The sequence below is a fragment of the Alternaria infectoria genome (assembly GCF_024043175.1).
Source record: "Alternaria infectoria strain BMP 0036 chromosome Unknown scaffold_1, whole genome shotgun sequence".
NCBI classification, from domain to species: domain Eukaryota; kingdom Fungi; phylum Ascomycota; class Dothideomycetes; order Pleosporales; family Pleosporaceae; genus Alternaria; species Alternaria infectoria.
The window spans coordinates 1,780,226-1,801,939 of record NW_026250690.1 but is presented as its reverse complement, the minus strand read 5'-3'; the positions used below and the strand labels follow the sequence as shown (position 1 = coordinate 1,801,939).

The 21,714-nt window shown below is 52.0% G+C and overlaps 7 protein-coding genes across 7 annotated transcripts; 5 read left to right on the top strand and 2 right to left on the bottom strand.

Moving 5' to 3' along the window:
* Window positions 1-517: 517 nt before the first annotated feature.
* J4E92_000627 (uncharacterized protein) lies at window positions 518-3,018 on the bottom strand (the record flags this gene model as incomplete). The annotated part of the gene is made up of 5 exons (XM_051492042.1): window positions 518-926; window positions 2,051-2,327; window positions 2,386-2,633; window positions 2,681-2,932; window positions 2,978-3,018. 5 exons carry the CDS (start codon window positions 3,016-3,018, stop codon window positions 518-520), a joined length of 1,227 nt encoding a protein of 408 aa, XP_051357554.1.
* Window positions 3,019-3,163: 145 nt separating this feature from the next.
* J4E92_000626 (uncharacterized protein) lies at window positions 3,164-4,490 on the top strand (the record flags this gene model as incomplete). The annotated part of the gene is made up of 5 exons (XM_051492041.1): window positions 3,164-3,260; window positions 3,310-3,685; window positions 3,823-4,116; window positions 4,184-4,417; window positions 4,463-4,490. 5 exons carry the CDS (start codon window positions 3,164-3,166, stop codon window positions 4,488-4,490), a joined length of 1,029 nt encoding a protein of 342 aa, XP_051357553.1.
* A 1,975-nt stretch (window positions 4,491-6,465) lies between these two features.
* J4E92_000625 (uncharacterized protein) lies at window positions 6,466-9,347 on the top strand (the record flags this gene model as incomplete). The annotated part of the gene is made up of 4 exons (XM_051492040.1): window positions 6,466-7,169; window positions 7,222-7,424; window positions 7,484-8,572; window positions 8,626-9,347. The coding sequence occupies 4 exons, from the start codon at window positions 6,466-6,468 to the stop codon at window positions 9,345-9,347; spliced, it is 2,718 nt and encodes a 905-aa protein (XP_051357552.1).
* Window positions 9,348-13,057: 3,710 nt separating this feature from the next.
* J4E92_000624 (uncharacterized protein) lies at window positions 13,058-14,221 on the top strand (the record flags this gene model as incomplete). The annotated part of the gene is made up of 1 exon (XM_051492039.1): window positions 13,058-14,221. One exon carries the CDS (start codon window positions 13,058-13,060, stop codon window positions 14,219-14,221), a length of 1,164 nt encoding a protein of 387 aa, XP_051357551.1.
* Window positions 14,222-15,131: 910 nt separating this feature from the next.
* Window positions 15,132-17,031, top strand: CNA1 (3',5'-cyclic-nucleotide phosphodiesterase (PDEase) (3':5'-CNP); the record flags this gene model as incomplete). The annotated part of the gene is made up of 5 exons (XM_051492038.1): window positions 15,132-15,285; window positions 15,387-15,718; window positions 15,766-16,023; window positions 16,070-16,508; window positions 16,559-17,031. The coding sequence occupies 5 exons, from the start codon at window positions 15,132-15,134 to the stop codon at window positions 17,029-17,031; spliced, it is 1,656 nt and encodes a 551-aa protein (XP_051357550.1).
* Window positions 17,032-17,483: 452 nt separating this feature from the next.
* J4E92_000622 (uncharacterized protein) lies at window positions 17,484-19,497 on the top strand (the record flags this gene model as incomplete). The annotated part of the gene is made up of 3 exons (XM_051492037.1): window positions 17,484-17,799; window positions 17,849-17,984; window positions 18,042-19,497. The coding sequence occupies 3 exons, from the start codon at window positions 17,484-17,486 to the stop codon at window positions 19,495-19,497; spliced, it is 1,908 nt and encodes a 635-aa protein (XP_051357549.1).
* Window positions 19,498-20,525: 1,028 nt separating this feature from the next.
* J4E92_000621 (uncharacterized protein) lies at window positions 20,526-21,241 on the bottom strand (the record flags this gene model as incomplete). Its single annotated transcript, XM_051492036.1, has 3 exons — window positions 20,526-20,744; window positions 20,792-21,007; window positions 21,065-21,241. 3 exons carry the CDS (start codon window positions 21,239-21,241, stop codon window positions 20,526-20,528), a joined length of 612 nt encoding a protein of 203 aa, XP_051357548.1.
* Window positions 21,242-21,714: the final 473 nt, after the last annotated feature.

Here is a 21,714-nt window from a genome sequence, read left to right as displayed (position 1 = left end):
CGGGTCGATCTTCGCGTGGTACGAGTCTGATATCGGGTACGTTCTCAGGTTCTGCTTCAAGGAAGGTGAACTGATGTGTGATCTCGTTGTTTTAGGCATTGCACGACTACGATTCATAGTGGTAGTAATTGCAGAGGCAGCAGTATGACGCCGTATAACAAGATGTGCACTAGTGAGTTGTTCGCGTCGCTCAGCGTCTCGTGCCCGAAGGTGTAAGAGCATCGGTCGCATTACTCTCCCAAGTGCATCAAGAGGGGTGTGCCCTTCTGGGAAGATGCTGTAGAAGTGGTCGTTGCGATGAGGAGCAGATTTCTTCCAGGTGTTCTTCTGTTTCTTCACAAGTAAATCACTCAATAAGGCTCACTATTGTACCGAACAACTTGATTTGGCTTTACGGTACTATGCTAGCCGTGACCCATACCCATCTGTGGAAAAGTCTTCATCCACTGTTCGCAAACCACTGCGCGTGGTAGTCATCCATCCCCTTCATAAATCCCCCTAAGCATCTCAAACTGCTCTAGTGTGGGAACTTCCAGTCCTCGGGGCCCTCGGGGCCGGGCCAAAAGAATCCGCCATCCTTGTCCCAAGGCTCGTCAAACTCGGAGGAAGAGTCATAGTCCGATACATGGCGGCATCGGTAACAGCGGTCCACAGACTTGTCGAACGGGACTCCATCCCGGTACGCTGCTGCGCAATCAGCGCACACGGTGTTCCTGATCCTGTCCATGCAGACAGCGCACTGTGTCCTGAGGAACTCCGATGGCTTATCGGAGGACTTCTTGCAGGTCACTATGCAGCCATGCTGCTCCTTGACCGGGCGTTCGTGCCAAACGATCCTGTCTTTGCCGCTGTGAGCGGCCGTGGAAGTGGCCAAGAGGGCCACGGCGGCGGCGACGGAGAGGAGGAAACGCATCTTTGGTAAGGGCCTGGAGGTCTTAGTTAGTATTAGTAGGGAAAAGGGTTAGGCAAGTAGTACGAGAGTGGTATCGTTTTGAAACTATTTTCCATTAGCCAGTTGTAATAGGTAAAGGGGAAGCTGTTCGTACATTTGCGTGGGGTTGTTCTTCCTAAGACTTGATTGACTTGTGTTGAGACTGGAAGTTACTGCTATATGATGAGAGGAAAAGGACATGAGAGGAGGGATGTGAAGGCTTTTATATGAAGACGAGTCGAATAGAAATCGCTAGACCTTTGGTAAACTAACGAAATTTCTCTATCGCACTGTTGCAGAACCATGCCTATACATGGACAGAATTAGCATTACCGAGATCTCATAGGAGAACGAAAGCGATTTGCAAGTGGCCTCAGGTCACGAGGATCACCAGCCAATCGTGTGTATGGCGTCGCGAATTCCGGTGAGTTATTCAATGACCTTCAAGACGTGAATCTGGTCGACCCAAGCAATAGGATAATGTGCTTCCCGTAGTTGACAATGGTTCATCGTATGCTGCGTATGTGTGAGGCTCTCATAAGAGACAACCGTTTTTTTTTTCGTTCGTACCTTGGCTCAGGCATCTAGTACCAGAATTCATTGCTTTCGCGAGTGCTCCAATCTAAGGGTAAATTTTGGTATGGACGTAGTTTGGAATAGGTAGGCTTTGAGTGGTTCGTCGGTACCGGTTATCGCGGAACCAGTGAGCCTGGCACAGAACATTATCTGGGACGTACTCGCTGGATCATATACATTGATTCCTAGGGGCCAACAGACCGCTTATACTTGCATGGCGCGATTTAGTGATGAGATACGGCCTCGAGATATGAGCTTCATCGCATGCGCCATGCTCCTAGCTATGCACTATCCTGGCGTAACGTTTGCAGTTCCGTGGCAACCCAAAACGCGTACAGTATAGTCGGAATTCGACATGATGCACCGCTGCTCATTCTATGTACCAGGCCAGGAAAAAAAGGGATATCGAGCATCCCCGTCGAGAGTTGGGCATCGTAGCCAAACCACCAAAGTCATGATGCCTACGCTGTCGTAACGCCTGACACCGGGTATGAATTAGCAAGGTAAAACTCAGAGAGCGGAATGATGACGAAAGCGCTCTACGAAAGAGTGATGTCGCTACCTTCCCCATTCTGTTCCATCGTAGTATCGTCCCCATCGCCGCCTGCCAGGACCTTGGTCTGAGGTCGGTATCCGTCTGGTGGGCCTACACCAGGTGTGCATGCTGCGACATTGCCATCCTCGTCGACGAACTCGAAGTTGTAGCGGGACAGCAGATGAGGGATCGCCGAAAGTTGTGGTCCGTAGCGCGCGGTATTATCGTAGAGCTCGAACAACGGAACGGCGAGGAGTTTCATGTTCTTTGGAACGCTGAGAACCTCTGCGAAGTATTAGCAATTGTACATATTGTGGAAGACAGGCGACTCGAGTCGACATACTGCTACGGGGAAGCTGGATGAAGTACAGCTTCTTGCATTCCTTTGGCCTGGTGACATGCGCAGGGATGAAAGGGTACATGAAGGTCTCGAAGTTGGGCCGCCACCACTGCGCCAGCGTGTCGCCAACTACCCACTCGTCGTTTACGCCTTCGCCTGTGAACTGTGTGCCCACTGGTGCGAGGCGCTCGTTCAGCCTCGCCTTGAAGCCCTCAATCTCGTCGTCTTCAGCGCGGAGGTAATCGCCAGGTCTGTCTGACGTCAGTGATGATATAAGACAGTGCATGCGAATACGTACAGCTTGAAGAAAGCGTTTGCGATCTGCAACATGAGGATGTGCGGGTGGTTGTGCTCATGGCAGACCAGGATGCCTTCGCAGGTCCGTCGCATGCCATGCTCTGAATAGTGCTCTTCTAACCGCTTGAGTCGGGCAAGGACGGAAGGGTCCTCTTCGGGCTGGCCATCCTTGGTGCCAAATGTGTAGTTGCTTAGAGGGAACAAGCGGATGGTCTTTGGCTGGTTGCCGTTGAAGTCCTTGGGAATGACGGGGCTGCTCCAATTAGCTAATGCAATCAACACGGCTTGTCAGACGTACGGGTATGAGCTCTGGGAAGCTTCCTTGACTATGGTGGACATGGTGGGCGCGAATGGGTCGTGTAAGCGTTGGGTTGCTTGTTGCGTCGCGACAGTCGAACAGTCGCGGCGAGCTTGCAGGGATTCAGGACCTCGCTAGCACGTGATGATGCGCGGACCTGGGGGTGCCCCACGGCAGCTGCCACAGATGCAACACGCTGTCGTCATCACCGCATCTAAACTTCTCAAGAACTCATTGATTGCGCCTGGTATCAGTATGGCACAGACAGCATTGATCACCGGTGGTAAATAGCCTCCACGAATGTGTTACTGCTAGCTGACCGCAGAGCGAAGCTAGTGGTCTGCTCGGCCGGCAAGTGCAGCGAGAGTTCTTGTTAGATGGCTGGAAGTCTCTCGGCACTGGTCTGCATCGCATCACTGCTCCAGATGTGGTGAAGCTGGACATTTTGGATCAGAATGAGATCGCCAGGGTGCTTGATGAAGTCAACCCGAAAGTCGTCGTCCACTGTGCTGCCAACCGCTTCCCTGACTCTTGCACCGAAGACCCAGAAGCGGCCAGGAAATTGAACGTAGACGCGAGTCGAGCGCTGGTTGAAGCCACCATCTCTCGGGGAATCTTCCTCATATATATCTCAACAGACTACGTCTTTGCAGGAAGACCTGGAGAAGCTCCTTACAAGACAGATTCGACGCCGTGCCCACCTAATACGTAAGTCTTGGTTTATCACACCATAGTCCTAACGGATTTTGGGTCGTTCGTTCATGTCTTCCGAGCCTGCTCCAGGAACAACGCTATCTCAGGAAAATGCTGGGCAAGGTGTCTGATCACGGCTGACACTCCATCAGGTATGGTCAAACCAAGTTGGAAGGCGAACAGGCTGTTCTCGAGGTTGCCGCTAAGACTGGCGCAAAGAACAAAGTCGTCGTTCTCCGAGTACCGGTCCTTTACGGATCCTGCGATGAGCCCAAAGACAGTGCAGTCAATGTCCTCATGTCGCAATTGTGGAACGCCCAACGAATAGAGCATGGTCAAACCAAGATCCAAGTCGACGACTATGCGCTTCGATACCCTACCAACACTCAAGACGTTGGCCGAGTATGCCGCGACATAGCGAAGCTGTATCTTGATCCCGCGAACGCGTAAGCTAAACCCGCGTCTCCGATCGATGAGATGCTTCTCTCATATGGTGCTGACGGCCTGTTATAGGAAGCGCGAGCTACCCAACGTTCTTCAGTTCAGTTCGGAAGATCGCATGACTAAATGGCAGATCTGCCAGACATTTTCTGATATCATGGGGTTGCCACTCGACAATATGGAGCCCTTCAAACCTGACGAAGAACCAAAAGACGGCACTATCAGGCCTTACGACTGCCATCTGGACACTAGCGCGCTGCGGGACCTGGGTATCGATGTATCAACAGTTGACTTCCGCACATGGTGGTAAGTACTACTCGCTGTCGCTTTTCACCGCTCACAATTTTGCAGGAGGCGAGAAGTTGGGGCTTTCCGCTGAGGATTATCCCGGTTGACAACACACGAACGCCTATCGGTAGATCATCAGAAAAGCCTCCAGAACGTGATGACCTTGTGCTCCTGCTGCATAATGGTCAGATGTCTCAATATTGCTAGTCGCAAAGCCAAGATTGCGACGCCGGTAGATCTCCGCGACGTGTCCCAAGTATAGCTATCCGTACCTGCGTTTTTACTGTTACAGGAAAGTCTGAATCCACTTACCGCACATCTCGGATATCGCATTGGATGTTCCAGCGCCGGCCCGCAATCGTCGCGTTCCGAGATTGTGGTTCTTGCCCTAATCGGGCTTGCGGTCGCTAAATGATTGGATGGTAGCCATCTTTGCGGCGCAGTCTCGCGCCTTGAGTTTTGGGGGCGCTTATGCTCCACGATAATGCTGTTAAGTATCTATCCTCTCAGCGTGTAGAATGCCTGAATCTACTTCCGTTGCTTTGCATTTCTCGCGTCGCGCTTCTTTTCGTTTGCTCGTCGCGTGTTCTTTTCTTCACAATGGATGCCAGTCTAGCGCCTGTGGCGCGATCAAGCTTCCCGGATGCTATTGGGCGTAAGAAGTCAAACACCATTGTTTCGATCTTTGCGCGCGATGAAGAGCATAGATGTAAGCTATATTCGAGGCTAAGTGGAGTCGTGGATCATACTGACGAATTGACAGCTGCCAAACTTTGGAAATCCACAGCGCTGCGCGCACCCGTCCTCATCTTCACGATATTGCTATGCTGGACCATCATCGCCGTGCTTCAGTACTTGCTTGTGTGCAGTCAGCGGGATAATGGGATAATATTCGCACCCAAAATCAACGACCTTCCTTTGAGCCGAACATTTCTCTACCTTTACTTTCCGACGATTATCGCTGTAATCTTCAGTATCTATTGGGCATGGATCGACCTTGAGACGAAACGACTGGAGCCATACTATCAACTGAGTAAAGAAGATGGTGCCTTGGGAAAAGATTCTTTACTTCTGCATTACCCTTTCGACTTCATACCATGGGTACCGTTCAAGGCAGCGAAGGACCGGTACGTACAATTCGTTTTACAAGTCTGTTAGTTACTTTTATGCGACGCTTTTAGCCCAGACATTTGAGAACAAAGACCAAGGGTCTTTCTACTACTAGACTTTCATGAGATCGCTAATCGTTTGTAGGCATTGGCCAGTTTTCTGCGCTTCACTTGCTGTCGTTCTCGTGACGTGGGGTGTGGTACCTGTTCAAGCTGGTATCTTCTCGGTGCGAACAGTGACGCGTACCACGAACACGACTTTCGCCGTATCGACCTCCTCCATTCCTGTTGAGAAACAAGCGACAACCCTGAACTTTGGATACGCGCAGTCAACGTATGGTATCGTTTCGTTGAACGAGACTCTTCCACGATTCATGAACCGCAATTACACTTTAGCACCATTCCGTCCGTCCACCGACTTGCATTCGACAGGACTTGACAGTGGGGTATGGACGGCTCCTACTACCAAATACTCTCTCGATTTATATTGCGAAGACGTATCTCACAAAGCTGATAACAGTGCGACAATCGCTTATACAAGTAATAGCGGTTGTAACTTCACTACTGGTTTGACTGGAAACTTGACGATGGGCAACATTCCCGGATACGAAGGAGAAGCTTATGCTCTCAAAGAATACACTAGCACGTTTGTCGGGTAAGATCCATCTGCATCTACAATACGGCTTATAACTGACTTTGCGCTTAATGAAGTTACCACAACGGTGGATTTGCCGATTACTCATTGGACGCCTTGTGCGATGAGTCCTCTAACACTACGTTTTATGCTGCGTTCGCAAAGAATAAGGTATGTCTCTATACATGTAGACGGGCCTGAGCTAGGTGGGCGATATTCTCTGCAGACAGCTAGATTGACTTTCCACACAGGCGCGCTCAGCAGACCCTCCGATGGATGTCACTGCAATTTTCTGCAAACCGCTGTACTATCAACAAGCAGTCATGGCGACAGTTGACATGACCACGGGATCGCCGCTCAATATCGAACCTTTGAAGGACAAAGAACCACTGCCATGGCACATCTTCAACACGACGATGTTTGAAACTCTGCTGAATGCTAACTCATTGGGGGACGAAGTTCGCGGTGACATACTTCCCGCCAAAGCACTACCCAGTTATATAGAGATCATCGCTCGGGCTAGAAATGGCTCTTTGAGTCTTAACACTGGTGCTGGAAGTGTTGTTCAGCCCATGGTCGGACTCGCGATCGGTGCTGGTACAGATCCTCTGGAAAGCTACCTTGACTGGAAGGGGCTCAGCAAGGCCTACGCGGAAGCATATCGAGTCTTGTTCGCTCGCGCAATGGTCGACGTTCTCGGGAACGACTTCTCATCCGCTGATCTAACTTCGGGTCAACAACGAATTACAAGCGAGGCGGTCATCCTGGAACCGGTGTTCGTTTACATCGTCGAAGGTCTCCTTGGACTAATTTCGATCGCCACCATTGCTCTACTTGTGCTATCTTTCCTGAGGAAGAGATATCTCCGTACGAACATGGGGACTATCGCTAGTGTCATGTCTATCGTCGCAGATAACCATTCGCTGCTCTCGGACTTTGCCGGTCTGGACTGCTGCCCAGTTGAGGATATGCAGCAGAAGATCGGGGAGAAGAGGTACAAACTGGTCGGTGAGAACTCACAGACTTCGTAGGTCATGATATTCTGCTGCTGTACCTCACGATGCTGACAAGAAGTTAAGCCTCATAGAGATCGACGATCGCATCGACTTCAACGCTGGACCTCAATCCCCCACTTCTGGGCAACCCCGCGACACCCCGACAGGCATCGCAAAACCTGTTCGACCTAAGGAATTCAGTCTGTGGGTCGCAGTCCCATTCATCAACCTTTTTGTCGTTCTAGCGGTGGCACTCGGTGTAATCTTTGCGAAGGCGCAAGCGAACGGTGCGTATACACGTCAACAAAGGCTCCGACAAGCCACACAATGTGCTGATTCCTTATAGGCCTTCCATTACCCTCTTCCAACACGATAGTCCAGAACATACTCGAGAACTATATCCCTACGGCTTTCGCAACTCTGATTGAACCCATGTGGGTTTTGATCAACCGACTCCTTTGCATTTTGAGGCCTTTGGAAGAACTCCAAGATTGCAATGCGAAAGCGAAGAAGTCAATCGATCTAGATTACAGCTCTCTTCCCCCTCAACTCGTCATCTTCAAGGCACTCAAATCCAGACACTACATTCTCGCTGCAGTATGTTTTATGGCGCTATTGTCCAACGTTCTCGCGGTCGCTTTCTCCGGTATATTCAACCAAAGCTCAACCGAAGTACGCCAATCCCAGATCATGGCACCATCATTCGATCTAAAATTTGTCGCCATCAATGGAAGCGTGGGTCCCGAAAGCAACCGTCAATTCGGTTCTTACAACTCATCTGGTGCCTACGAAGGAGGAAGTGGAGAGGACCAATTCCTCATTGCGGAGTCGAATTATACACGCGATACACCGTTACCAGCGTGGACAGACAATCGGCTTTTCTACAGACCGTTTTCGTGGATCAACGACACTACCAGAAGCGTCAATGGCTCGGACAAGCTTCGTTTGGAAGCAACAACAACAGCCTTCGGTGCAGAACTCGACTGTGAAGAGTTGGAATTTGGCAAAGATTTCAACGCTGGAGTCGAAGTCGATGGTGCTGGAGCGGTCCCAATCATACGCGCTTCCATGAACGTCACAGTGCCTACTAAGCATGGCGATGTCTCTTGTAGCAGCCGAAGCCTTACATTGCGACCTGGACCTATCCGTGCACGAGCAACATGTGTTACAGGTCCTAGTGCTGCCGAGCTTGTTGCCGTTCTAGAGCCCCGAGTCAATGCGACGCAACACGAGAAAGATGCGTGTATGGGCGTAGTTGCTATGGGCTGGCTGCGTGAGCCGCAAGGACTGTGCCCCCTTGGCAAGAATCTGACCATAAGTAAGAGCAACTCAATGTTTGTTCGCTGCCGTCCAAGATTTGTTATGGGCACTGCGACAATTCGAGTTGACGGAGCTGGTCGTTTGGTACAGAAAGCGAGCAACTTCACCCTCGCCGGTGAGCAAATGATATACCACAGCACAAAGATACCTAAGCTAATCCATTCGCAGAGCTCAACGCATCGAATGATACATTGTCTGAGGTCTTCACCAATGACCCAATCAATCTGATAGGACAGTCAAACAAGTATCTGTTCAAATACGATAGCAACGGGTGGCACAACGACAGCTTCGCCGATGACTTCATGAACCACTTCATTCGCAGAGGTAGCAACAGCAGTCGTTTGATAGACCCATCTTTACCTCCACCAACCTTTGGCGATGTCGCCAAGCCACTGAGCGATGCCTATTCGAAGCTTTTCGCCATATGGCTCGGCACAAACAAAGATCTGCTACTAGAAAGATCTGACGCATCAGCACCTGCCTTACAGGCATGGAATATCGAGATGAGGCAGCACATCTTTGTATCCATGCCCATGTTCGTCATAGCAGAGGTCATTCTTTGCATATACGCCGTTGTTGCTGTCTTCGTATATGTGCGCCGGCCGGGCCAGTATCTTGCGCGGCTACCCACTTCAATTGCGTCTGTAATAGCCTTGTTCGCTGCAGGCTCTGCTGTGCAAGACCTACAGGACACATCGCATCTTGATAAAAAGGGCCGTGCTCAACACCTTGAAGCTATGGATTCGCGGTACGGATATGGAAGCTTTGTTGGCGCTGGAGACGGACGTGTTCACATTGGCATTGAGAAGACTCCGTTTGTGAGAACCAGGTCCAAGACCACATGGTTTGACAAGAAGGTTCATTCTTGGCGAAAGGGATCTACCAATTGAGCTACAGGGTAGGGGAACGCCAGGGTGCGCTCCGTGGTGAGACTTGGTACCCTATGTGACAGCTTAGACTTAATATATTGGTTCATACTCAGCGCATCATCATTTCATATTGATAGAGGACGTGACGGCCGCACACTCGCCCCTGCATCCCCAATAAGATACAGCTGTATTCGATGACGAAATCCTTATTTAGAGCTGAATATCACGCAATTTTGTGGACTGTAAACAAGCACAGACAGCCAGAGGTGAAGCCGCGAGTGCTGCAGCCGGGCCGTGTCTAGCATAACCCTGATCAGGCTACCTTGAGCAATGTCATTTCCACGGAGCAGATCACAGCCAGTGGTAGCACGGCGACGCAAGAGCAGGTGCTTTCACGGTTGGGAACTACTAGGAGTGTCTGCGCGTAGCGCACTGGGCTAGTTGCAAGCGTTGTGGAATAAGCAAGATAAACTACCGGAGAAGTATGAGATTGGTGACAGCTTTTTTTCCAGCCCGGCGAACTGCAATCTTGGTTTACTAGCGGAGTGATTCAACAGCTGGAGTGGTGCCGTTCCTTTGCCGTTGTCCATCTGAAAAGATCCTAGACGGTGTGCATTTACCATCTAGAAGCCAAGACGTGCCGACGGCGCAGATCACTGGCATAGCTTTGATCACGGCCACCAGAGATCCAGTGCACGGTATCCTACCAACAGATTATTGCTTTGTACGATGGGACCCCTCTAAGCACCTTTGATGTACCTAGCATGTGGTGTTCAGTCTACATGGCTTGTGATACGAGCGCAGCTAGCGGCGTGTTCTTTGGTCCCGCGTGACTGCCATTCGGTTGTAGTCGTAGAGAGCTTGGTAGGTATACAGACGGCACACTTGACTTGTTAGTGAACGAGGATGTCTTCAAAGTACACAACCTTCGCTAATTGCATCTCATTTTCGGCAGGTAGATCACGTCTACCAGTGCATGCTACGCTCGCATGTAACATTATGTCATGGCTTATGGCCACACATGCCGTGTCCGATGTGGAGAGGAATTGCCGAGTGCGTCGACCTGAGAGGGGAGCGGCGCGTCTAGCCGCGATACATTTAGCGGTAGGTTGGGAAATTACGATGTGGTATATCAAGTCCACTTGCGAGTTCCCGGCTAACTCTGAGGGCCTTCGAGGAATACTCGACAGCTTTTGTCCACAAAAAGGTCAGAGAGGGTCTGTGGTCGCCACCTGAATAGTTACAAAGAACAATCAACGCAAAGAACATTGATGTACGGAATGGCAATAGTCGGCTAAACTCTCTGTGAGCCACTTTCCTACGTTTGAAGTTTGGTAGCAAAGAGCGGATGGTTGAACGTTTTGCGGGATTATCATCTTGCCACTGTCTGAATGGTCACTTGGGGAAATGACGCCCGATCATTGAAGCGTTGACATAACTGAATGATAGTCCTGATATTGTAGTCCATGGACGCTCGAACCATCAAACGGAGATTTGGGCTCGATTAGGTGTGGAGACAAGTGACGCGTGGTAGCGTTCGTGCGTTCGGGGAAAGATGCAGGAATTGGCGGAAGTACGTTCTCACAGCATAAGAATTATGAGGAGATGAAGCGAATCTCGAGAAAAGGCAACGACAAAAAAAAAAGAATGTAGTTTGAAAGATGTTTGGTGGAAAGTGCGGCTTCGTCGCCTGTCACATGCTGACGCCTACGAGGCCAAGAGCTCTTGCCTTAACTCTTTCCCCGCGATCACTACGCCGTACCGTTGAGATGGCAGGAGCGGGGCTGTCATCGCTCGTTTCTGCAGGTCTCACTCAGAAAAGTTGCGTTCATGTGATAGGTTCGCCGTATCTTCGAGTCCTAGCACCAACCGCGCTGTTTCATTCCCGTTGGGCAGCAGCAACAACAAATCAAGTGGACGTAATCACAAACGGGGGTTGCTATTGTTTTGTCTCGCGCTGTTGGCGTCACTAACTTGCAGCTGGTGGTAGACGGCCCAATGTCAGTAGTCGACGGCGCATCCGAAACAAGGCCTCGCTAGCCTTTTTCGATCCCCACTGATCAGCTTTCAGGAGGAAAGGGAGGCCCAGCGGTGTTGGCTCCTCGCCGCCCTTCTATCGTGTGCGGGTAAGTGATTCGATGAAACAAGCTGCGGTTGGTAGACAGCCAATCAGTCGTTGGAGCGAGGAAGGCCTGAAGGCATCGACGCTTTCCCATCACGAGCTGATGTCGACGACAGGCTGGTAGCGAGGCCCACGGGTCGCTAGGTACCGCCGTGTCGTCACCTGCACGAGACCAGACGCCGCAGCCACACTCACCTTATGCCCGGATCCGCCCTACCTGCGACCTTCGTCGACACCGACGCTCCGACTCCGAGAGCAACTCGCCCACGTTGTGGCGCAGCCAGCTGAACACGAGGCCACGACAGTTGCATTGGGTCGATCTCCCAGATTAGCAGCGTTCGCCGTCAGGAACCATGCATAGACCGAGGGCTGTTAATAATCAGGGTCTAATACTGTCGAGAGTAACAGAAGTGACGGCTAAAAGGTGGAGGCCCAGTAAAAGACCTCGCGCATGAGGGATACCCAGGGTGCGACGCATGAAGTTCGATGACATCGACGCGGCCGGTCGCCCACAAGGCCTGCAATCAAAGACCTCTTTGTCATTCTGGCCGGTCCGCTGTTGTTAAGACTCCAGAACTTCAGTCTGGCGCCCGTGTCGCAAACACGGCGGTAAGTAACCTCTGCGTTACCTGCAAAAAGTCGCGATTGTACAACCTGGTTTGTTGTCGGACAAGCCATGGCGCACGCCCGGTGTGCGTCGAGATGAGCACGTCTGCCAATGGGAGGCTCCGCAGCGGCTTTCGCGAAGGATGCTGATCGTTTCAGCTTTAGCAGGCGATCGCCACTCCACACCATGGCTAGCTCTTCCCACTATGGAGTTATCGATAGGCTAGGATCCGGCATTCCCCTGCATAGTACACAGACCGTCGGCACAAACTTCAAACCTGACGTTGGCCCCCTGGCCATAGCCTCGCACCAATGCCTTCCCCTCTGAGTCGCTCTCCGCTTTTTTGTTTCAAGGACAATGCTCTTGTCATGACCACATGGCCAATGGTATCGGTATCGTGCCTGCCGAGAGCTCAGGACTTTGACGTTACACCACTTATTCTGCGCTCGTCCCCCTGCCGCTAAACCGGGAGGGGGACGCCAGCCGAAAGAAGCCCGTCAACCGTTGCAAGAGAAGCCTTGCTCCGTCGAATAGCCTATGCTTCTTCACGATGATCCGCCGGGCATAGGCTCCTGAGTCCTTGCACTGCTGTACGAGCCCGTCCCGACCGCCACAGGCTAGCCATGTGGGTAGACATGAGCCTCCGTATATAACTGATCTGTGTTTCGTCTGCTTTTCCTTCTCATCTCAGGCTATTCACAGCAGTACCAAACTCTTCTCTGTTTCTTTTGCTTTTGCACATCTTGCCTGTGGCAGATCACATTCTTTACCATTGCTGTGCGTCAACGAAGAGCTAGACTCAACAACACCTCTTCCGCCTATATCAAGTACCACTTGCTCTTCGACCTTCAAACCACCACAGCCACCACATTCATTTCATCGCTCAGCAGGTCTAGCGATATCCAAACGAGAATACCTACTTCTCACATCACTCTTTCAAACATCAACATGTTCTTCTCGACCTCCCTACTCGTGGCATTCGCCGCCAGCGCCACCGCACATATGACAATCGAAAACCCAGTTCCTTTCGGCAAAGACACCCTCACCAGCTCTCCTCTGGCCCCTGGCGATTTCCCTTGCAAGCAACGCTCTGGTGTCTACGACATCACTGAGATGAACCAGTGGAACGCTGGCGAAACTCAAACCATCAGCTTCAAGGGCTCCGCAGTTCACGGTGGTGGCTCATGCCAATTCTCCATCACCACTGACCCTGAGCCAACCGAGCAATCGCAGTGGAAGGTCATCCAGAGCGTCGTTGGAGGTTGCCCTTCCAATGTTTCCGCTAACCTGCCCGAAGCACCTGACGGTCATGGAGCAGCCACATTCCCTGTTACCATGCCAGACAACATTCCCGATGGTCGCTACACATTCGCATGGACTTGGCTCAACAAAATCGGCAACCGCGAATTCTACATGAACTGTGCTCCTGTTCAGGTTGGCGATGGGTCTAAGAAGGCCTCCACGGCCAGTGTCTCCGCGGCTCTCTCTAGTCTACCAGACATGTTCGTCGCCAATCTGCCCGACACTTCCTGCAGCACCGCTGAGGGCGAGGACTTCAACTACCCCAACCCTGGTCAGAACATAGTCGAGGGCAACGGTGCCGCTCTTGGTGACACTCTTACCGGCGGTGGATGTGATCAAATGACTAAGATGGGTGCTGGTAACGGACAGATGGGAACTCCGTCCCAGCCTGAGGCCTCTCAGCCAGCATCTAGCGAGGCGCCCGCTGCTACATCTGGTTACGCCGCACTCCCATCCAACGGTGGTGGTGTCTTTGCTCCTGGTGCTTCTTCCGCTCCAGCCGCTGAGCCCACTCCTGCTGAGCCCACTGCCCCCGTCGCCACACCTACCCCCACCTATGTTGCTGAGCAGCCTAGCAGCGCTCCTGAGCAGCCAGCCTACAGCTCGCCTCCTCAGGTGCCCGACAACAGCACTCCCAGCGCACCCTCCAGCGGCAGTGACTGCACTCCCTGTGACAACGATGGCGCCGTTGTATGCATCGGTTCCAACATGTTCGGTCTCTGCAACCGCGGATGCGCTGTTGCTCAGCCTCTCGCCAACGGCATGTCCTGCTCTGGTGGTGCTGTCGTTGCTTCCGTCAAGCGATCCGCCAAGTTCCCTCGCGCCCACCTCCACCGCCGCCACGGCTCGTCCCTCCTGATCTAAGAATCTCGCAAACTTTCTTACATATTATCAACAGCCGTTGGCTATGACATGCAATACTTGGAGTTTGGGACACGGATCGGGACACCCTCGGATTGGGTCGTCATACAGGATGGGTTGGGTTTTGGGTCTCTTGTTCATATACCTCTTCATGATGCGCGGATGCCGTTCGGTTCTGGCTCGTGACTGTTTTTGCGTTTTGCTGTTGTTACATTCATTCATGACCGGCTCTAGATTGAGCCGGCATGCCCTGTTATCTTCCTTGGAGAGAGTCGCTGTGATCTGCCTCGTGTCTACGAGCGCAACATACCCTGTACCTACTGTACAAAATTAAATCAAACGATTGTTCGTTCTATACTGCTTTAACCATATGAATATCGTGACGCTTGCTACCTTAGTCCCGCCTCTGATCCTTCCTTCCTACTGCAAAATTACCAACCAAGACAACATGGAAAAGGCATCCAGTTAATCAGTGTTTGCACTTCCCAACAATGTTATCCCCATGACTGTATATAACTCTGGCGATAACTACGAATGTAGCCAAGCAAAACCACGAGGCTATTCACCGGTTTATGACGTTCATGGGATGGCCGGCTCCTGATTGGGCAGCCTCTCAGGGAACAGCCAAGGGGACCAACTTCCCCTCTGATTCCCACTTTCAGCCCTAAGCTCCTGTCGCCAGCGCACACCCGAGCACGCGACGAGCCAAACGACAAATCCCCCTACGGCCAGTCGACTACTATTATTTCGTGCTGTCAGGCCCCAGAATTCTAACCGCGCCGAGGCCTTCGTTTCGCACGCCGCCGCCACTCAAGCTTAGGCGGTCATTGCGCTCGCCCCACTACTTCGCTGCCTTCACCTCCACCGTCTTCTCGTGCTCGCTCCCTACGGCTTGCTATTCAAACCGCCCACCATGGAGAACCAACCGCAGGACGTCGACCAGTCCAAGTACATTGACAATGCTATTCGCGCTGTCCGTGAGAAGAAGCCGCTCCCTGAGATTGACTTCACCCTGCATACTATGGAGGATGGAAACCAAGTGAGCACCCAGGAACGTGTGTGCAAAGGTATGCTCATTCTATACGTCGTGGCATGGCAATCCGCCAGCTTGTTCGCCTTTGCGCCGTTTTCGAAGCACACAGTCAGCTAACTGTGCCGTGTTCGCCAGACGTACAAGCACCCGCCTTCCACCCGCCCACCGACGAGCAATTCTTCTCACCGCAAGATCGCACAAAGCCCAACATTCAATTCCTGAAGCAGCACTTCTACCGCGAAGGTCGCTTGACCGAACAGCAGGCGCTATGGATCATAAAGAAGGGCACAGAGATCCTCAAGTCGGAACCCAACATGCTGGAGATGGACGCACCCATTACTGTGTGTGGTGATGTCCACGGGCAATACTACGATCTCATGAAGCTGTTTGAAGTCGGTGGCGACCCAGCAGAGACGCGCTACCTCTTCTTGGGAGACTACGTCGATCGCGGCTATTTCAGTATAGAGGTAAGACGGCAGGAACGCAGTCGCTGTGCATTGGCTGATACTCGCAGTGTGTTTTGTACCTCTGGTCGCTCAAGATCTGGTACCCCAACACCCTCTGGCTTCTCCGAGGAAACCACGAGTGCCGCCATTTGACCGACTACTTCACATTCAAGCTCGAATGCAAGCACAAGTACTCCGAGGCCGTGTACGAGGCCTGCATGGACTCGTTCTGCGCACTTCCCCTAGCGGCTGTTATGAACAAGCAGTTCTTGTGTATACACGGTGGATTGAGTCCCGAGCTCCACACTCTGGACGACTTGAAGAGCGTACGTGGAACCATGCCTCATCCAACGCCATCGCTAACCTTTTTAGATTGACCGTTTCCGCGAGCCACCTACCCACGGCCTCATGTGCGATATTCTCTGGGCTGATCCTCTCGAAGAATTCGGCCAGGAGAAGACCAACGACTTCTTCGTTCACAACCACGTCCGCGGATGCTCATACTTCTTTTCGTACCCCGCTGCGTGCGCTTTCCTCGAGAAAAACAACCTTCTGTCAATCATCCGCGCACACGAGGCGCAAGATGCTGGATACCGAATGTACAGGAAAACACGGACAACTGGTTTCCCCAGTGTCATGACAATCTTCAGCGCGCCGAACTACCTCGACGTATACAACAACAAGGCTGCGGTTCTGAAGTACGAGAACAACGTCATGAACATCCGACAGTTCAACTGCACACCGCATCCGTACTGGCTGCCTAACTTTATGGACGTCTTTACATGGTCATTGCCATTTGTTGGCGAAAAGAGTGAGCAGAAGTGCCAGTTCATATTGCGATATCATACTAACAAGTCGTAGTTACTGACATGCTCATTGCGATCCTAAACACCTGTTCGAAGGAGGAGCTCGAAGAGGAGACGCCCAGCTCTCTGGCTTCCGGTCCATCATCGCCACCCCTCTCCAGCCTCGACCCAGATTCGACCGAGTTCAAGCGACGTGCGATCAAAAACAAGATTCTGGCGATTGGTCGCCTCTCTCGTGTGTTCCAAGTGCTGCGCGAGGAGTCTGAGCGTGTCACTGAGCTCAAGACTGCATCGGGTGGTCGACTTCCCGCGGGTACGCTCATGCTCGGTGCGGAGGGAATCAAGCAGGCGATCCACAGCTTCGAGGACGCACGCAAGGTTGATTTGCAGAACGAGAGGCTCCCGCCGAGCCACGAAGAGGTGCGAAAGTCTCAGGAGGTTAGCCGAGAGCAGGCTCTCGAGAAGGCCACCAAAGAAGCCGACAACGACCAAGGTCTCGCGACTGTCGCAAGACGCATCAGCATGTAAGCATCGATCCTACGTAGCTTGTCGTGCAGTAACTAATTCGCATAGGTCATCTGGCTCTGGACGCAGCCGGAGAAGCTAGGCGCGATTCAAGCGCTCGCGATCCGAGAGCGAAGCCGATAGACGAGCTATGACATTGCAGGATGTTTAGGTTCTTGATTTCTGTATTGGCGGGCCACCAAATGTCATCAGTATACCACGTAGGCGTATTCGGGCCAGCGTAACCTAGAGGACATCACCTTACGAAGCACGGTAGTAATTTGTCGGTCGACTGCTCAAGTTTAAGGGCGTCGACCTCTCATTGAATCACATAAAATCAAATTCCTATGACACTAGTGTATAGCCACTGCTCAGTGTGAAGGTGTTTGAGACTGCGCACGGACCCGGACCGAAGCTAGCTTTGCCGACCTACGTCAACATGGACATTTCAACAGCAATGCTCAACTTTAAGCCCGATGCCTCCATGGGTGGCCTCAGTGCCGCGACTGACGATCTTTCGCAAGACAGGACCGACTGATCGACTCCCGCTTGCGCGTCGCTGTCGCAATGTCCTCACTTCACGCCCAACCACCAGCCTCCGCGTGCGCTCCGCATCGACGCATGTCTCCCCGACCGCGATAAATCTGCGCCCGCACATCCCACCTCGGAACAAGGAGTTGTACGATGCACTGTCAGCGCTTAGTGGAGCCGCCGAGACCTACGTCAATATAAGCAGATTGCAATTGGCATTGCGGGGTCTGGCGGCGCAGGATGCTGTAACAAGAGTCGCTGGTACGGAACGCGCAGTTGAATTTGACGACTAGGGGCTGACGATGGACAGTTCTCGGTTTGAACAGCCAATTGAGTGCGCAGCAGCTTGCACGGCTACTACTCGCAGATCCGCTCAGTGCTGAGGAGCAGTGGGAGAAGGAACTCGTGAAATCAGGCGACAGCAACGAGAGAGCGGTATTGCTAAAGTATGTACTTGATCTGCCATACTGGATAGCGCATCAGCTAACACGATTGTTGTGCAGATACGGCGACGATGCCGATGCCCATGCGCCTTCGCCCCTCTACAAGGTCCTCTCCATACCCTCACGAACCCTTCAATCGCACAACCTAGAGGTCCTCGTCTCTACCATCAACGTCAATGTCGCAAAGTGCTTACCTCATATGGTTACAGAGAGCTCCACCGAATCGTTGCTGGTTCCCAAGCTCCAGGCCACTTCCGCACGAGGATTGCCCGTCCCATACCCGGTACACAAGACTCTAGTATTAGGAGAAGGACTGGACAGCGCCATAGCATTTGGAAGATTTTCGGCGGATGGGCTGAACGAGATGGATGATGTGGTGAAGATGGCCGTCGACCTCCCCGCCCCGTCGGACGAAGTCAAGTCAGATACTCACGCCGCAAGCGCTCCCATCAACCTCCAAGTTGGCACGAAAGCGCTCGATAGCTTCCGCGAGTCGATCCAAAACTCCATCATCTATGAGCGAGGCTGGTTCAAAAGTGGTTTGCCAACGCTGTCGGAGTGGTTAGTCCAAGACCTTCAGGCCACAGACGCTATCAAGCCCCCGATGAAGACACTTGTAGCTTCTATAGCTGACGATGTAGAAGCGAGCATCACCAAACAAGACGCTGCTCGATTGCAACAGCTTGCTCCGGTCCAGACACAATCAGACATCACAACCTCCATCGTCGGTCATCTCGAGACCTGGGCCGAGAGGTCTCATGCGGAGCTCCGTGACGAGCTTGATGAAGCCTTCACGGCTCGAAATTGGCACAAGTTGGCTTGGTGGAAGCTCCTCTGGCGCGTGGACGACGTCACTATGATAAGCTCGGAGATCCTCGAGCGGCGATGGCTCGTCTCAGCGGAGAAGAACAGCATCTACCTCGCCGGTCGCATGAACCAAGCTGGTTTCCCAGATGACGTCCAACATCTCGCCGTTGCCGACATCCCGGAAGTGACAACGCAGGACACAGCGCCGACAGCAGAGAATCCGCGAACAGATCTATCCACCAACGTCCGGAAACCAATACCATGGCCTGAACACATCGCGGCTGCTCGCACAGAACTCATCAATGACACCGTGCCACCTCTGCAGGCACTCGCTCAACGACTTCTCCTACAGACCTTCAGCACGACTTCCCTCTCGTCCGCTGCCTCAGCACTGCTCTACGCCTCCATGTCTACATTCTCCGTCTTCGAGGCTTCAGCCGTCGCGGCACTCGGTCTTACGTTTTCTCTTCGCCGCATGCAGAAACTATGGGAAGGTGCCAGAGAATCATGGGAGGGTACCCTGAGAGAAGAGGGTAGACGCACGTTGAAGGGTACAGAGGAGAGAGTCAGATTCATCATCAAAAATGGAGGCAAGGAATACGTTGAGGATGAAAGTGTAGCTGAGAGGAGGGCAGCGAGGGAAGCTGTAGCAAAGGTCAGAGACGCACTTGAGCGGATGGACGGTGGAGATGGCAAGGGAAGTGTATGATAGATATGTATGAACTTCATTCAGTGTCGAGGAACAGTCTCTCGTCGTGGTTAATCAGAATTGGTGATTTCCTCAGTTTACCTTCCCTATCGACTCAGATATTCCGCGGTACAAGAGTTGCCTGTGCTGCTATGTCTGGGTGAAGTGGGATGACACGATCTCAGCGCAGGTTGCGCATTGCAGGTTGCCTGCAGGTTGCTTATTCACTGCAGTCTGCCAACACCCTGTCTTTGTTCTAAAGCTAGATGTGGCCTATATTGGCGCGGATTCGCGCCGATTTAGCGTGATTCTGCCTTATTCACTGACTTTCTGCAGCGTACTCTTGCAAGAGTACGAGGCCGTCACTGTAGTGTTGCCTAGAGTACATGACGGTGCCCTACTGTGCAGCATCGTCTATCGTCCTCGCCCCGCCTGCTCTACACTTCTTAACAAAGCCCTGTCTGGTGCATAGACAGAACCTGCAGGGTCTTGCTCTACACAGCATCTAATATTATATAGAGGTAGAAGAACATGCACGTAGATTTTCTAGAGAGCAGCGCACTTAGGCGGTAGAGGAATAAAAGGTAAAGGTAAGCACTTTTATGTATTTGTACATAGCTAGCTATCTGTAGAACCTGTGCTACTAGCAGAAGAACTGGATGCAAAAGCTAGTGTGCTCACTACGGAGGTACATGTAGAATCAGTGTGAAGAGTATGTGAAGTTGAAAGCAGCAAAGTCAGCACAAGAAAACAAAAAGCAAAGTGCACATGCCAGAGCAGTGAAGGCATTTGTCCGACCCTAGCTCGAACAGACGTGCCTAAGCGCATATTGATTTGGTCAGAGTCATAAACCACGCTTGAGATGATACTCGACAAAGGAAAGAATTACAAGCACAAAGACCGAAAGTGTGGGACCAGGCAGTCTGAAGAGAAGTCTTGCATGTCTGCTCTAGAGAAGTTAGCTATGTTGAAGAGTGAAGAGAAAAGTAAGCGGCTTGAAGAAGAGAAGACTTACTCAAGGTTAGAAGAGGTGAAGAACGGCTATGGCGTTACTTCAGCTTGGCCTTTAGATAACGGCCGAACTTATTGTTGTATTCCCTCTGTCGATCAGCCGAGTCAGCCTTGACCCATCGGTTCCAGATCCTCATATGCTTCGTTATTTGTTCGAAAGGTACTTTCCGGGTCTCCGTCAGCAGTCCTCTGGCTGAAAAGCTGATGTGATAATCGGTGCCCCGGCTGGTCTCGTGAGGGTTGATGATGTATTGAATCTGTTGCCTTGTTAGCACAGTCGTAAGAGTAAAGTTTGTGTACCCACATCATGGGCATTGTGCGTTCCAGATTCTTGTTCGTCTGAAACATCTCTTTGCGCAGATGCATTCGCGTCGGAGCTAGATTCTGCGTTGTTGGGCATCGGCTTTCGTTCTTCAGGAGCCCGTTGCTTTCCTTGAGCTTTAGACGAGAGTGCCGGTTGAGCTTGACCTCCTGCACTTTTTGCCATGCCCGCAGGTATTCTGACTTCTACACTTCCTCCCTGATTATGCGAAGTTAGTATTTCTATGTCACAGACAATATCCTCTTGATTGCTTACCCGACGTCGTGGGATGGACACGCTCGGTGCCATTACCCTTGGCTTCGAAGATAGAATCGATGGAATTGGGCCATCGTCTTCATCGTCTGAGGCCGTAACATCTGGGAGATAGTCTCGGCTTTCATCTTGAGGTTCGTGCATCTGACCGCGGTCATCCTCAAACGGTGAGTAGCGCATTGCGCCTTCAGAAGGTTTCCCTGAGCGTGGAGGACGTGAAGACATCTCGAAGTTGACGACTAGGATAGATAGAAGATGGGAGTGGAGTGTGATAAGCAGGGACTTGTTGTTGCTGTTAAGATGCGAGTATGGTGTAGTGTAAGAAGTCGAACCATGGATCACAAAAGAGACACCCTATGTAGTACCTACTCCCATCTCTACTAGCGGTCAAATAATTAGGCATCTGTCTCTCACCCTAAATGTGGTATGTGCGTCGCCTACCCCGCATTTACAAAAAAGAGATGAGAAGCTATAGGTGAAGGCAAAGGGCGGTATGTTGTGAGCAACAAGCGCTAGCTAGCGGTGTCTGAGGGACAGACAGCGAGTGGCTCCTGGCTGTGGGAGAGCAGCGTTTGCAACGGGCGGAAATGAACAGGTCAACAAACACAGACGCCAATGCCGCAGTGACGGTGGGAAAAGGACTGACGTTGAGT